This window comes from Pangasianodon hypophthalmus, chromosome 6 (genome assembly GCF_027358585.1).
Source record: "Pangasianodon hypophthalmus isolate fPanHyp1 chromosome 6, fPanHyp1.pri, whole genome shotgun sequence".
NCBI lineage: Eukaryota > Metazoa > Chordata > Actinopteri > Siluriformes > Pangasiidae > Pangasianodon > Pangasianodon hypophthalmus.
In genome coordinates, this window is record NC_069715.1 from 4854282 (window position 1) to 4870802 (window position 16521).

At 37.4% G+C, this 16521-nt stretch overlaps 1 protein-coding gene across 2 annotated transcripts in view; it reads right to left on the bottom strand.

Annotated features, from left to right (window-relative positions):
* LOC113534432 (neprilysin) overlaps positions 1-16521 on the bottom strand; it is a 34662-nt gene that overhangs the window by 14979 nt on the left and 3162 nt on the right. Inside the window, exons 1-8 of one of the 2 annotated variants that reach the window (XM_053234950.1) lie at positions 12595-12833; positions 12314-12487; positions 9552-9587; positions 8955-9116; positions 2265-2348; positions 1786-1881; positions 1563-1681; positions 1037-1102 (exon numbers count right to left, since the gene is read on the bottom strand). In XM_053234950.1, the coding sequence (XP_053090925.1) occupies positions 1037-1102; positions 1563-1681; positions 1786-1881; positions 2265-2348; positions 8955-9116; positions 9552-9587; positions 12314-12449 (699 nt within the window). In that variant the 5' untranslated portion in view covers positions 12450-12487; positions 12595-12833. Of the gene's footprint in view, positions 1-1036; positions 1103-1562; positions 1682-1785; positions 1882-2264; positions 2349-8954; positions 9117-9551; positions 9588-12313; positions 12488-12594; positions 12834-16521 lie in introns of those variants that run through there. The other variant, XM_026927227.3, reaches the window with a different exon arrangement.

The following is a 16521-nucleotide window of genomic DNA, read 5'->3' on the forward strand; positions in this document are numbered from 1 at the left end:
CAAGGTTTCTTTGTAACGTTTTTTTGTTTGTTTTGTTTGTTTGGTTTTTTTAGCAAAGAATTAGCAAATACAAAATGTTTACCTAGCATCCATGCTAATGGCATCGAGACATTAGGGACTTACTAATGATTGTTTAAATTAATAATTTATCTTCAATCTATAATTTGTCGAACTTTTTAAAGTGTTCTCATCAGTCAATATCACAACATCATATTGAATTTTTTTCTCCCTGTGACCTTCAGCAAATTCACACAATGCTCATGTTCAACTTCCTGTTGAACATATGACTTGTGGAATATGTGGAATTCATTGGGGTGAATGTGTTCAGGTAACAGGATTGAGTGAATGTTGTGGAACTATGATGTACATTTTTCATAATCTACTGTATAATGGATGACTCATAGAAAAGGATGTTTCAGGTATGAGATGTTAAATGAATTCACACATTAATGCAGAAATAATATTACTAATAATTATTTTAGTGATTATATTTCAAGGTAAAGTGCAGTTTATTATAGTGGGCTGGGATCAGGAGAATACTGATTTCTGTAGATTTTTAGGTTTTATTCATGTTTTAAGATATTTATCTGAAACATGCACATAGGCTGTTGCGAAGATCACTTCAACTGTGTTTTAAAAATGTCTTTTACCTTTACATTACTTTACATGATTGTAAATGTAATATCATTAGGACACAAATGGCACTGACTGCCCATAACAAACCCTCCCACCCTCGCCACCCCCCACCCCCCACCTCCACTCCCACCCTGGCCCTATAATGGAGTTTTGCACCTATACCTGAAAGATTTTTAGTGACATTTGATGCTTAGTTTTTAAATTTCTGTTTCGTTATCAACATGTTTGAAGTGGAAAGAATCTGTGACAGAGCTACAACCCCAAGTCAGAACAAGTCAAAGTTGTGAGTTATCTCTAACTTCTATAAATCTGCAGTATGTAACAATTATCTATCTATGCTAGAAAAGAGAAAGAAACAGAAACACAAAACAGCGGCTTTGGTGTAATAGGTAAACCTTACTTCTTCATAGGGCCCCATGCAGACATAGTAGTCTCTGGAGGGCAGGCCAAGGCTTGGCTGGTCGAACTGGTACAGAGAATCAGATGAACACACAATCATACCATTCACTCTAAACAGGAAATCCAATGCATCCACAGCACCAGTAAAATAGTATCAGTTAACATGATTAAAATGAAAAAAGTCACATGTAATCCCTTCCAAGTTTCAATAACAGAGGGATTATTTGTTCACGGAGATTCTGCGATTGTGAGTAGTTGGCTTGCGTCCATATGAGCAAAGTGGGTTCGTTGTTTAAATAAACAGTGTTTTGCTGAAAGTGAGAGCCGCCAAAGTGGAATAGGACTGAAAACCAAAAAAAAAAAAAAAAAACGTCTTGGAAAGTAAAAGACTAAAACGTTCAGATGAAAGAACAAACAGAAAAAGAGACTCCATAAAAAAACAAAAAGAAAAGGGTAGCGAGAGAGATAAAAAGACAGTGAAGTAAAAAGAGAAGAAAAACAAAGAGTGACTTCAAGTGCACACTTACATGAATGATATGGGAATTGGAGTCTCGGTCGTCTGTGCCAATAAAAAAGCTAATTAGGACTTGCTTCCCATATTTCTCATTCAGTCTGGCTATGGCATCTTCTGCCCTCCATTTGTCCCCTACAGTGAGGATATGACAGACACAAAAACATATTCGACTTCATTCTGTGATGTTGGGTAGAATAAAATGTAGAAGTACATAATGTAAGAACATGATCATATACCAAATTTGGTGTCCCAGTCGTCCATTGCAATAGGCCACTCGAAGATATCTGGCAGCATTGAGATTAGAGGCGCTCCACCTCTCTGTTCAATGAGACCTGTCATAAAAAAACAAAACCATACAATATTACATCAGCACTCATATCAACAAGTCCTCGATGCTGGCAACAAATTCTCAAGTTTGAGGTCTTATTATAGGTTATAAAACTGACAATTTCATTAAGACATTTTTAAAGAAATTCTACAAACTAATGAAATTCAACATTTTGTTGTTACGTCATCAGCTGCTAATTCCAAATGAAACATCAACCCTTCTCTCATCTTATACCAAATACATATTATTCAGTAAATACTATGATTTATTCAGGAACAACAGTGAAATTAATTAGAAAGCTATGTAATTGAAAAAAGGGAGAAATATAAGTCTGGACACGTGTCATTTAAGATATTCTCATTGGTTTTCCAGTTATCCTGGACTCACTTTCATTGATGCAGGACCTATAGAGGGTTTTGGCTTTGGCTAAAGAGCTGCTACCACTGGTGCTATCTTCTCTCTCCAGTACTCCTGCAGAGACAAAAAAGAAAAGTTCATATACCAAATCCAAAAAAGGGACCATCCAGTTAATTGATTTCCAAAATTTTTGCAACATTTCTGTACATAAGGGTTCGTCAGCTGGTGAATGGCAGTCCAGATGTGGAGCCAGATGTGGAGCCAGCAAGGTATTTTAGCGGACTGAACTGAAAAATATTGTACATTTCAATGTTTGGGGAAAAAATGGCCATAGTTCATTTTGAAAACATCAAGCTGCACAGCTTCTTTAGCAGATTTATTTTGTGGTCTATTCAATCACAAGCATTTATATAAATTATAGATATGAAGGCAGCTCATTAAACCAGAGACTACCAGGCTAGAGATTTTCCACAAATTTTCACAGATGTTTTTTTTTTTTTTTTTGGTTAACCTCTCTGGTCTGATAAGTGAAGTGACAATATGGCTTGTTCAAAGAAAGAAAAGTCAGAGACAAAAACAGAGTGGACAGAGAAGTATCCGTATATTCTTCCTGGTTCAAATTTACAGCTAATGTATCTCATGTGTTCAAAGTCTGTGCCACTAGTCAAAAGTGGTAATGTGAATCATCCGGGTGAAATTAAACATATTCACGTATTATTTATCAAGTTGAACTAGCCATGAACTAATCATTAATGATTAAGCACTAAAAGGTAACTGTTGTCACCATTCATTCATGTTAGTTGCTTATCCAGAACTTTGTAAGTAAGGCATTTTCTAAAAACGGACCTTTACTAATTTAGTAGTAAGCCTCCTCATAATAAAATACACTGCTGGTTTTAATTCTCTACTGAAGATCTGTTTTAAACTAAGCTGATTGTCTCTGGAAAACAAGCTTTGTGCAATAAAAAAAAATCATGAGTGTTTATTTAATAGAAGTGTTGCAGAATAGTCACGCAAGGACCGCTTGGAGCAAAACTGGACATGCTTCAGAAAGGAAACATCCTTAAAGTGAATAAAGTCCTAACTGAATCATGTACACTTCATCCTCATGCACACACACACACACACACACACACACACACATACACCATGGCTTCCCAGCCTCATTTCCTGCTCGCTGCATGACTTTATTTCCATCACCGAGTTACTACAAAGTTGTTTATTATTTTAAAAATGTAGTTGCCAACTGATCAGCCAACCATGAACTGAACGTCGCAATGAAAATGAAATATAGAAGTACCATAGCAGTGCCAAGAATCACTATTTATGTAATGACTTAAAAAAACAGATGTCCTAATCAAAATACTTTTGCTTTTTGCCTCTTGCTTATTCATTCTGTACTGTTTGCAGTGTTGAGGGCCTGAATTGCTTTTAATTGGGCTTGCTTTTGAATGCTTCCTGAAAAAAGGGCAAAGATCATGTGTGTGTGATAGGATTAGCGGCCACCCGGTGAGTGTGTGGCTGGGTCCCCTACAGCTTCAAAACTGTCCCTCTCTCTCAGTCACGCTCTCAACCTTATGTGTTTTTCATACTTGACTTGTACAACCCATAATTACTCATAGAAAGGAAACTGAAAAACAAAGATTTATGATTTACAATCTTGATTTCCAATCCAAATAATATGGAAAATATAGGATTTTAGATGAGGACTTCTGGTCTAGTTTGATATGTAAGACACTAAAAAAACACTGTGTGTTATGTTGTTAGAGGAAAATAATCAACAACAAGGTGGTGTGATGAAGTGGAGTTACTGTTAGCATCCCAAAGTTGATTACTTTGTAATAACAGCACACGTTCCAAAGTGTTTAATTCCTCATGTACCACAGCTATTTTCCAATGATTACAATTATTTATTTAATTTAATAAAGAACAAGAAATTGTACACTTTAATGTTGTTGAACATTTGTTTAACTGGTTCCTGTTAATGCTTACTATAAACAGACATTCCCACATTTTCTCTTGCAGCATGTTGCTGAGAAATCACAATCCATCTGTACTGAAGACTTTCCTGTCTTGTCTGAAGACTTAAAGTTACAGATTTACCTCTGACTGTTCCAAAGTGCTGACACTGGAGACTCCTTCCAAAAATGCTAAATAAACATCTGGAGCATCTGCCATACAAGTCCCTGTGAATAAGCTCTTACTATAGAAATTATAAATTATTAGAACGAGTGCATTAATACTGTCACTACTGAACTACTGTCAGTGCTGATATTATAGAAAATTAATCAACACCTTCTGACCAAGATTCGAGAACTCAACAGCACTGTCATGTCAATATTATTATTATTGGTAGTAGTATGGCATAGGGGATGACATTGATCTGAATCTAGACCCACTTCAGACAGGGCGGCTCTGACTAATCGATCATTACGGCAGCAGTTTTCACACACATTCAAACCAATAAACTCACAACCCTAGCATCAGCTAAATGGTAGAGTGACCTTTAACCTGTCACAGGCATCTATTTTTTTAAGGCTTTGTAAACTCTGTGCAGTTATTCAAGCTCATGGAGGCAACGCTCCAACACCTCGTTTCTGGTGTGTATGAAGTTTGCTTGAACTAAGTATGACATGTAGAAATACTGTAGAAATGTCACATTTTCTGAAACTGATACTGAAATTTAAATACTTTGTTTAAGGACAGACTATGAAATGATTCAGTATGTTTTCAACTAAAAATTTTGTAGCTTTTTTAACACATTTTGACTGTGTATTCTATTGTAACTTTGTGAAATATAAAGCCTTATCTGGCCCACATATTTTCACAAAGCCCTCTATGTCCCAGCCAGGAAGCAGTTCCTCCCTGAGGCATCTCCACCATGTATATGCATGAGTTTTAGAGCTGATACTCCGCCAAAGACATCCTCTCTCTCCTCATGCTGACTGCTTGGCCCTGCACTAAACCTACAGTATTAAACCCTGTCAGTCATGGCAGCTTCACGTTTTGTGATGTCATGGCTATCAGTCAGGATTTTCAATAGTCTGGGTAAGATCAGCATTGATCCCTCCCTGTTTGTTTCTTGGGTCTCCATCTGCGGTAATTTCCTTGGCAGTTTGAGGATTATGACGGAACGCAAAAGTTTATCCCCTTCGCTGGCAGCTTGTCAAAGTTTGCAGAGTTAATCGTGTGGTTCAGAGTTACACATCTGAAAGGACATGACACGGCATATCGAATATAAAGTACATCCGAGATGGAACGGCAAGTATTAATGCTTCTCACTTCCTCTGAGGCTAAGAATAGGATGCTTGATAGTACACTCATTTACATACTTCTTCGTTTTTTTCTTTTCGCTCACTCTCCTGGACTGTCTGACTGTCTCTTTTTGCCTTAACCCCTTTAACTCTATTTTATTACTATATAACACTCTGTGGCATGTGCAGCTGCTCCTTGTCCCTCAGAGAGGCACCTACATGCTGGCAGTGCTGTTTAGTGTTTTATTGCACTCATACCTGAGCACAGCAATTGCTACACCTTGGATACAACAGGAACAGAAGAAGACAACAGTCCATCTATGCACTGATATACAAATTGTCAATGCAAACGTATACTGGAAAAATGAGTTTTTATGTGCATTTGTTGCACATAAAACAATAATTTACAGTTTTTGTGACTATGTATTGGAGGGTAACTGCCTGTTATTAGCTAAACCCTTCACTTTTTAAACCTTCTAGATCATCATTTCTCAAAGTGGGGTCTGTGAAGCATAGCCAGAGTTCTTAGTTTTTAAACTGTTTATCTGTTCACTTGAATTGCATGTGTTTAATCCAAACCTCAATAACTCAAAAACAATTACACCTAAAAATACTGTCAACTTGGACCTAATGTCATTGGAATGTTCTGGAATAAAATCTCTGTGGCTCTAATAAGTAGCCAAAAAGTTCTGTGGCTCTAATAAGTAGCCAAAATATTATGGTGCACATTTTAATTATGAGCCTAACATGTAGCTAAAAAAAAAATCTGTGTTGAGATGGTCTGTGGAATTAACTTTACAGTTATATGGGGCTGCAAAATGTTTGAGAACCCTTGCTTTAGACAAACATCGCAGTGATTTTTTTTTTTTTAATCCACATGACTGCAGGTTATAGTAGTGGTGCATAATAAACAAGCTTTTGATAGACTTGAAGAGATAAGACGCATTTATGGACTTGGGAAATATTACTAGCATCATATAAGTCATATCTGCAGGCATGTACCATTATCATTACTGATACAGTATCTCTCGGTCTCTCTTATCAAGTCCTTTGTGGTTTAACTGATTTGTGATGTGTCAACAGATCACAGAGTCCAAATTAGATTTTAATATCTCCCATTCATAACTGTGTCAGTGATCTATGTGTATATACTGATTATGGGGAAAAAAAAAAAAACTCCCCCTGAATTTTTTTATACATGAAATCATCCTTATTTATATAAGTCATAAATCATTTTAAGTCATATGCAGCCTGAAGCTGTCATGATGCCTCTGCATTATTGTAGTAATTATAAACACATGCTGATTGATGCATGAAGTTTGGCCAAGGCAGCTAAGACCCGGCCACTAATTACATCCAAACCTCTAATAGAGCCTCTAAATGCGCTCTTATTTCCACATCAAGTTTCTATTTAATTCTTCAAAAGACCAATGCACTGGAAGCACTAACGAGGGGATTTGGCTACAGAACTTCTTTCGCTGGGGAAGTCGTGACCCCTTTGGTTAAGTCCCAGCCCCAAGTAATTATTTTCATTTCACACTGTTTGTCATGCACATCCGATATGTATTCCACTGACACATTAGTGATTAGCAGGAACAGATGAGCGCACCTCAAATTAAATTAAGATAAGGCTAGTTGCCAAATGTATCATACATTTAATTATAATTTCAGAGCTTGAAATTGCACTGTTGTTTTAATCAGACATGAATATTACAGCCTCATTAAGATATTGCTACTTGAGCACATTATCAGCATCTGACAGAAAGAAGGACTTTGTATACAAAGAAATTTGTATTGTGTGTATCATCCTTAATGGCAATGTCTGACCCTCAAAGTTCAGTGGAAGTTTGAGAAATATCTGACACAGGACTAGTATGATTCACTATCGATTCACTAAAACCTTAATTTAATATTTAACAACCATAATTCTCTCACTACCTTATCCCAGAAACATAACTTCACAGCCTTTGCTGTATGTAGCTTTGAATCTAGAGTTTAGTCTAGAAAGAAATCAGCCCCAGCCTCATTTCTTCAGACCATTCTGTATATCTTTCTTACGATCATTGGTGGTGCTGATGGGCTTGGTTCTACAAAAGTCAATAAGTGTCTGTTTATCTTTTAAGGATGGGTGAGCTTCACCCTGCTAGTACATTTATACAAGTCATCTCCGCTCACCATCAGCACCACCTGGTACACATCATCAGCAACACATGCACCATCCCAAAGGTCATCCTATCAGTCCGTATCTGTTCCTGTATCTCTACATTGCTGAAGAACCCTGACCCTTCCTGAGGAACAATGAGATACCAAGCTGTTAAATCAGGTCTTTACTTAGAAACATCACCAAACTGTGTTGGACTCTAGGCCCCTGTAACTGGAAATGATGACTCTGATTATCTTGGATGTGTGATGTAGTATCTAATCTATGTTTCAGAGAACAAGTGAAATGGTCTGACTAGCCACATCACGTTCATCTCCCTTTGACTTTGCTTTCTTGACTTTCTTCATAGCAACTCTGGAGACAGATAGACGTGTTCAAGGAAATGGGTTGAAGTCAATCCAGCATTTGTTTTACTCAAAAGAGCGGCCATTAATTTGATCAGAACATTGTGTATAACTAAGCATTATCCAGGTCTGATGTCCACTTGTTCCACTGACCAGGCGGTCACTAAGGATGAATGAATGACAAATGTAAATGCATTGCAGAAAATCTATTGTTTCTTTGGCCCACAAGCGTTTTTTTTTTTTTTTGCATCCCACAGAATCCTAATCACAATACACACTTCTAGTCTCAACCAGATGTCCTTTAAACTTTTCTGGCAAGCTTCCTAGGAAACTGAATCGTACACCTCCTATTCATATCCGTATTTGTATTTATTTAGAGCACACTGTCTGTTCATACCTAATATTCAAATTGTATTCGTTTACATGTCTAGTTAATAGTAAGCTCAAGTATAATTTGCATAAGGAAGAGTGAAATTGAAGAAAGTGATACAAGAAAGCACAAACTCTGAGTCTCATAAACCACACAGCAGAAGGCTGTAGTTCACTGTACTATTAATAGATGAGTAAAGCTAGAACTAATAGGCCCAAGGTTCTTACACCACTGTCTAAACTTACATCTGTTCAAACCATTTCATAATTTCACCCATAAATCTAAAAACTGCCATTGAATACAAAATCGACCAACCCAGTTCAGAAGGTTTAAAAAAGATGAGTTTGATTTTGCTTGTTATTAAGAATCTACTCTGTCTTTTCTCTTTTCTCTTATGTTTGGTGATATTTGGCTTCTCTCAGTTCCATAATAAAAATGTCCTGAATCCAGACATCACAGGGTTGATCAATACTAGCACTGTGTTTAAAAAAAAAAAAAGAACGAACTACTCATCACTGTATTTCATTCACCATTAAGTACCTATTAGCACTTTTTTTGGGTGTAGCATCTGTATAAACAGTAGGCAAGTACCTTTAAGCACAACCTCCAGTTCGTCCCGGAGGATGTCGAAGGTGCTGTAGCGTGAGCTGGTTTCAGGGATGATGTTCTTTTTCAGCCAGCCTCCGCAGGCATACTGGTAGAAGTTTTTACATGGGTCTGCTGTAGGGTCCATGTTCTCAATGAGGCGAGATGCTGAAATGCCAAGGAATAGTTTAAAGCTAATCTGGAGGGTGTCAAATATATTCCTTGCTCATGAACTCATTAAGGGCTTGCCATCTATTACCACATAGGTGTTACTATTGATGAATTATTCTTTCAACCTACAGAATTGAACCTATAGGTAAAGGTCTAACCTTATAGATTTACATTTATTCTGAACTGTGCTTTCTAATTCATTGTTCTCTCAGATGCTTAGTACTTTTTTAGCTCATTAACCAATTTTAAGCTTTTCTAGAGTTGTAGTGTGTGTCAAAAATAGGAAAACACCATATAATCCAAAACAATTCTCATATAAGTCTAGAAGTAAGAATGTATGTTAATTATTGGCAGCTAACCCTTACTTTTTATCCCAAAAGGCACCTCATGTCTATCTCATACATCTTGTGATGGTTTGGAAAATGTGCTTACCCGACCGTGTGCAGTCAGCTGTAGTGCAAACTCCATCTACAAGAGATCAAGACACACAAGAAGTCACTGTTCCAGAGAGCAGATGGGTTAATGTATAAACGCTGAGGAGGCAATGTTCACAAAAACACTATTAATAATTTAGTGTAAATGCTAATAATGGTTTATGACTTATAATGTATAAGCTAAACTGGACTCTTCAGTGGTACACCAGTAAACATCTATACAGTAATGTCTCCATGCCATTTGGAATGCACTGGAATGCTTTGGAAGGCACACTCCCAGGACTGAAATTAGAAGCATGCAGCAATAAACCAAAAATATTGATTTCTATATCTAATATTTCTGTCCACCTCCAATCAGCAGGTGCCCCCACTTTGAATCTACTAAATCTATGTCCTACCCTCCATGCCCCGCTATTACCCTACAATCCTCACCCCTGTTCCTACTCTTCTACTCCCAATCCCATGGTTTATACTTACAGTTACCTCTTACTCTCTCACCTCTACAGCCCTACTTTTATCCTTTTACCTCTTACTCTCTCACCTCTACAGCCCTACTTTTATCCTTTTACCTCTTACTCTCTCACCTCTACAGCCCTACTTTTATCCTTTTACCTCTTACTCTCTCACCTCTACAGCCCTACTTTTATCCTTTTACCTCTTACTCTCTTACCTCTACAGCCCTACTTTTATCCTTTTACCTCTTACTCTCTTACCTCTACAGCCCTACTTTTATCCTTTTACCTCTTACTCTCTTACCTCTACAGCCCTACTTTTATCCTTTTACCTCTTACTCTCTTACCTCTACAGCCCTACTTTTATCCTTTTACCTCTTACTCTCACCTCTACAGCCCTACTTTTTTCCTCTGAGTTCCATTTATATGTACCCCTCAGGCTATGTCAGGAATAAAACGTGTCAGGGCATGTTGTTGTAGGAAGCTAATCAACAACAGTTTGTTTTGATGAGTCTCGACTCAAAGCGTCCTGAAATTCCTCTTACACTACAGCAATTTACAAATCCTTGATATGGGAAACTCCATTCATAAATGTTACAAAAAACTTCACTTTCACCTTCACTTTTTTAAAATCCATTTATGTGAAGCGTCCACCGTACGAGTCCATGTGAATGAGCTGTTGCTATAGAAACGATAACGTATTAGAAGGCACACATTAATATAATCCTATGCCGGTACTAAATTAATAATATTAATTCATTCATATTAATGAATTTTTGAATCATGTAAAATAGGCAGCTTTATTAAAATGCATTAAGATAAAAGATTTAGCTAACATATGATGTTAATGAATCATACCATATTGTAGACACTCTGCTGATTATTAACTTTTATTAACCTTGTTGGTGACCCTGATTGGCCATTCAAACTTCCTTTGAGCCAAAAATATAAGACAATTCCTTCCCCCAACAGTATCCACCTCCAAAACCAGCCATACTCCACACTTCACCTTTAACAGACCATAAACCGCCCCATCCTTCCACTCTTGAGTGTCCCCTCAGGGCTCTTTGAGCTTTACTTATCTAACCATCCAACCATACCTATCATTACTGACACACAGGCACTCCTTTCCTTCCAATCACACTCCTATTTACCAAGCCATTAATGTAACCTTTTTATTCCCATCAATCTAGCACATAAATCTTGCTGACTTGGCAACTTAACAGTAAGTTTGTTACCTAGGTGTGTGATTTTGTACATCCTGATTAAAATAATATCACCAACAAACAACGTAGAAACAGTGTGGGAAGTTTTACTGGCTGCTTGATAAAGCTGTATCCTGAAGAATCATTCATCTTTTCATGTATAGTGTATGATGAATAGCATGACCAGAATGCTATGAAGTTATCTGAGGAGATCTAGTAATTCTGTGTTAGACACTGCACTGCAAAAAACAAAAACGATATCTTAGCAAGTGAAGACCTTGAATAAAGGAAAAGGTATCTAATATTTCTCATGACATTATATGAAATGGTTAAATGAAGGCAACTTCAAATTATTAAAAAGACTTTTAGAAAAAGGCTTAATAGTTTTAAAAACAATCTAATCAAGAGAATTTGAATTTGCTTATATTCAAGATATTTTTGAGAAGTCATTCTTTGCAGTATGTGAGCAAGGTCATAATTAACAATGAGAACACTGAGGTCAGGATGTCGATAATTTCCTTTTTTTTTAGTTTGCAAGTTTATATGATGTTTTACCATATGATAGGGAAAAAAGTCAACAGAAAACTTAGGCTGTCTTGTAAATCAAAATATGTAACTCAGTGTAATTAACTGGAGTCAGAGCAGTTTACGGAAGAAATGAAGGATAGTATACCATCAATTAAAAATGAGCAGCTGCTGTAGTAGACATTCAGCATTGTGTTATGGACCTTACTAAAATTTTGATCCTTTACGGCCCTGAGTTTGAGTGCATATAATTAAATCATATGAGCAACGAGACACTCAGACCTTTGCTCCTTCCCCAGTTCTTCCATCTTCCATCCATATCACATAATGAGACTTTCTCCATGCATGAGAAAAACATTTAAATGCAACAAATAAGTAAGGAGATCACAATGGACAGCAAATTTCCCAATACTGAAGAGGATTTGGTTCTTTGTAGGAACCTTTGTTCTTTGTAAGCCACCCCTAATCCTGTAAATCTCCTAGGAAAATTGCCTTGAAATTCATCTCAATTAGTGAGGCATTGGAGGACGCCATGAAGCTTCTTCTGAAGTAAGTCAGCACCTGTAGTGTGTACTCACCACTTCTGCTGTTTTGCGTAACAAAGAGGATGATGAGGGCTAGCACGACTACAAAAAGCAGTGATACGATGGTCAGGAGGCCTATCTCCAGCGACGTCCACCGAGACTTCTTCTTTTGCGTGTTGTTTTCAGCCATAGTGTGCTGTCCTTCTGGAGCAGCCTGTGGCAATTCACCTGAGACAGGCAGACAGGAAGGGAGAGAGACAGCACGTGAAAAATAAATAAATAAATAAATAAATGCCAACACTTGAGTAGAACTGGTTGAGTTTGATAGATCACACCTCTGGAAAAAGGAAAGAAATCTTGCTGCTTCACGCAACTGGTTTCCTTTCCAGCCTTCAGACAAATGAGAAGTTCTTGCTTCAAGTTGTTAAGTTTATCTCAACAGGCAATTAATCCTTGATCCCTCTGACAGGTGCGTGCGCACACACACACACACACACACACACACTCACACACACTTACAAGCTCCAGCAGGGACCTAACTTCGCAGATGGGATGGCCCTGCTGTGTTAGGTATGACAAGAGAGGTCTCTGGCTTGGGTACAAAGTCTCTTAAAGTCTTCCTTTTGAGGGAGGAGTGAAAGAGGCTCCTGGGAGTATCCCTCTTTCTCTCTCTCTCTCTCTCTCTCTCTCTCTCACTTTCATATTCATATATACCGAAAGTAAATACGCTAAAAGAAAGCATATTGAAAAGTGAATGACACAGAGCTTTTGTGCAAGTGTGTGTGTGTGTGCGTGTGCGTGTGCGTGCGTGTGTGTGGTGGATGGAGGGAGGGAGGTCCATCAAGACTCATGGAGATGATTCTCCGGATGCTCTCTCCTGAAGACCTATCATTTCCTGTGAACGCTTAAGATATGGAAAGACCATAATCCTTCACTCTTAATCCCCTTCAAAGCATAGCCTGAAGTGAGCAATCAGCAACTGTGTGCTCTAAGCTAAGTGTGTGTCTGTGAGTGCTAACATTGAAAGTTGTGTGCCAATTCTTAAGTCTTTTCACAGCTACAGGTCTGTATAAACAGAAATAAGTGGACTGCATGTAAGGAATACAACATTTGGAGTGGGGTGTTATAAGAAAATAATCAATGACAGGGTGAGGTGATGCAGCCCAATGTGAAGTGGAATTACTGCTGCCACAGAAGAGGTGAGTATTTTCCTATTCCTTCACCAACCTCTCTTTTTCTCCCTTTTGAAGACGAAAAAACACAGCTTGTCATATGCAAAAAGCAAACTCCTCTGCCCTGACGACTTTTCTGTGTCGGAAAACTTGCAGCTTTACCTCTGACTGTTACAAAGTGCTGACACTGGAGACTCCTTCCATAAATGTTAAATTAACGTCTCCTTACAGAAAACTTCACCATATCAACAATATTTTTTTTTATCCATTTATGGAGATTATCACCATACGAGTTTATATTATGTTACTATTGAAAAGATATAGATGTATTACAAATGATAACATATTAGAATGAGTGTGTTAATATAAACCTGTCATTTGCAGCTGCACTATTGTCAGAGCAGCTGTTACAGAAAATTAATCAACACCTTCTGACCAATCAGATTAAAGAATTCAATTAAGTGGTGGTATAATTTGTGCTAGTTTGTGTGTGCTAAATTGTGCTAATACTGCAAGTCATTCATAATTAGTATTAAGTATTAATATATGCTTATTTATGTTTATTTAATCAATAAGTTAAAGGAAATTAGAGCTGGTGTAACAGCAGCTGGTTGGTTGTGGTGTGATTTTTTTCCCATAAATGTAGATAAAGTAGTAACAGTACTAACAGTACTAACAGTAGTGCTGAAAGTATCTGTATAAGATGTACATATTTCATTCGATGCCATTTACTTGGAATTGTCCAGGTGTAACTGAAACCCATGTTTTCATTTTCATAAAATAATTACTCTTTAGTTCTACATAATTTGTGTTTATGTGTTAGAACCTATCCATGCTGTTGTTGTAATTGGTCATTAAAATGAGTGGAGAGAACTGACCACGAGCCTCAGACCAGCACACTGTACATGAGAACATCTCAACCGCTATCACACGCTTTAAAGAAACCAAACGGCATTCAATTTCAGCAGCCAGACTAAAAAGCAGCGTGTCCTTTCTTTTCCTTTTCCTTTTTCTTTCTGTCCTCACTATCTATAAAGCAAGCAAAAGTTTCTCACAGTAAATGCCAACCAGAGAGCTTCACTTTAAACAATTTGCATAAATTTAGTGTCTGGATTCATTTTATATGAAGTCATGGTTTGGAAAAAAAAAAAATTTAAACAAGCACAGTATGTGCAAATAAACTGATCAGGGGCATCTGAATTGAATAAAAACCACCGACTTCTTTTGTTTTCCATCATCACCTTCTGCTTATGGAAAAATCACACCCATTTCACGTGTGATGAAAGTATGTGAGGAATATGTGATCATGTGAAATACGTGAAGGTGAGGATGAATTTCAACACTGCACATGTAAACTCAAGTGAACGCTTCCCATTATGTGAATAATATGTGATCGCATCTTACCTGAGATAATCATATGTTACAAATCAAGTCAAGCTTTACATGTGAAAAATTAACTTTAAATCACAAAAGTGTGTGGAAAGATTATGTGAGAAAAAAATACAAACATCCACTACACGTAAAAATGTTTAAAACAGCACGTGAAGTGTCTAAAATCCACATTTCACCTGCAAATCATGTGATTATTCACATTTGATGCATATCTGACTTTTCTGTAAGAGGGTAAACACATACATACACGCACACATGTGGTGTATACACACACACACACACACATACACACACACACACACACACACACACATGCACACCTGCCAGCTGCCAATAGGCAGTGCCTAACCCAGGAATGCTGGTTATCTTTCTGGCCGCTGATGCTGCTGTCCACACACACACACACACACACACACACACACACGCATACCAGCCTGCATGTTTCTACCTCTTGCTGCTGTGTTTTATTTATTCATTTATAAAGCTTTTTAGGATTTTGAGTCTATTTAAGGTCTGTAGTATCGAGTCTTAGGTTTTGTCCTGTCTTCTCATGTGTGTTTTTTTTCTTTCACTGCTTTTTACTGCTTCACAGGTTTAACAGTTTATTTTCTTCCACTATATAATTAAAGATGACTTGATTTCATTCTAAGTTTACAAATTATGACTGTGTAGAAATGTGATAAAATGCAGATGAAGCATTAATGGATTTTTAATTATTTTCTCAGCTATTTCTTTCTTGCTTTAGAAGTTCTGTTCCAGAGAGCAGCAGGAGAAGTGTACCGTATCTTCACACTCTGTCAACAGCTCTACAGCTAATGAAAGTCGGGTTCTAAGAGTGCACAGAACACTGATTAAGCCTTCACACTCCCGGGAGCCATTGCTGGGTCCAGGCTTCCAGACTTACATTCCTCACTTTGGTAACTAAATTCCTTTCCCAGTAGATACCAAAAAATATGCTTAAGCTTTCATTCTTATGCTCTATACAAAATGTATCTCTACTACATCTACAATAATAAATACACTACAGTTACTGCCTGGATTCGTCTCTGCCTACATATACTGTATATCTGTGTGTGTGTGTGTGTGTGTGTGTGTGTGTGTGTATTCACATTAAATGTAATGATGTCAGTGACTTTGACTGTGGCATGGTTGTCGGTGCCAATTTGAGTATTTCAGAAACTGCTGATTTCCTGGGATTTGCACACACAATAGTCTCTCAAGTTTACACAAAATGGTGCAAAAAACAAAAATTCAATGAGCAGTTCTGTGGACGGAAGCACCTTGTTGATGAGAGAGATCAGAGCAGAATCACCAGACTGGTTTGAGCTGACAGGAAGCTGTATGGTAACTCAAATAAGCACTCTTTACTACCATGGTGAGCTTAAACGCATCTCAGAACGCACAACACTTCAAACTTTGAGGTGGATGAGACCATGTCAGGTTCCACTCCTGTCAGCCAAGAACAAGAACCTGAAGCTTCAATGGGTACAGGCTCACCTGAAGTGGAACAGCTGAAGATTGGAAAAACATCTCCTGTGATAATGTATACACAATTTCGTCAGGGTAAGTCATTATTTCAACTTAATATCTCATTATTTCAACTTCATAACTCATTATTTCAAGATATGGCATTATAACGACTTACCGGCTCATTATTTTTTACTCGTTATTCAAAGAAATTATCTTGTTACTCAGAGT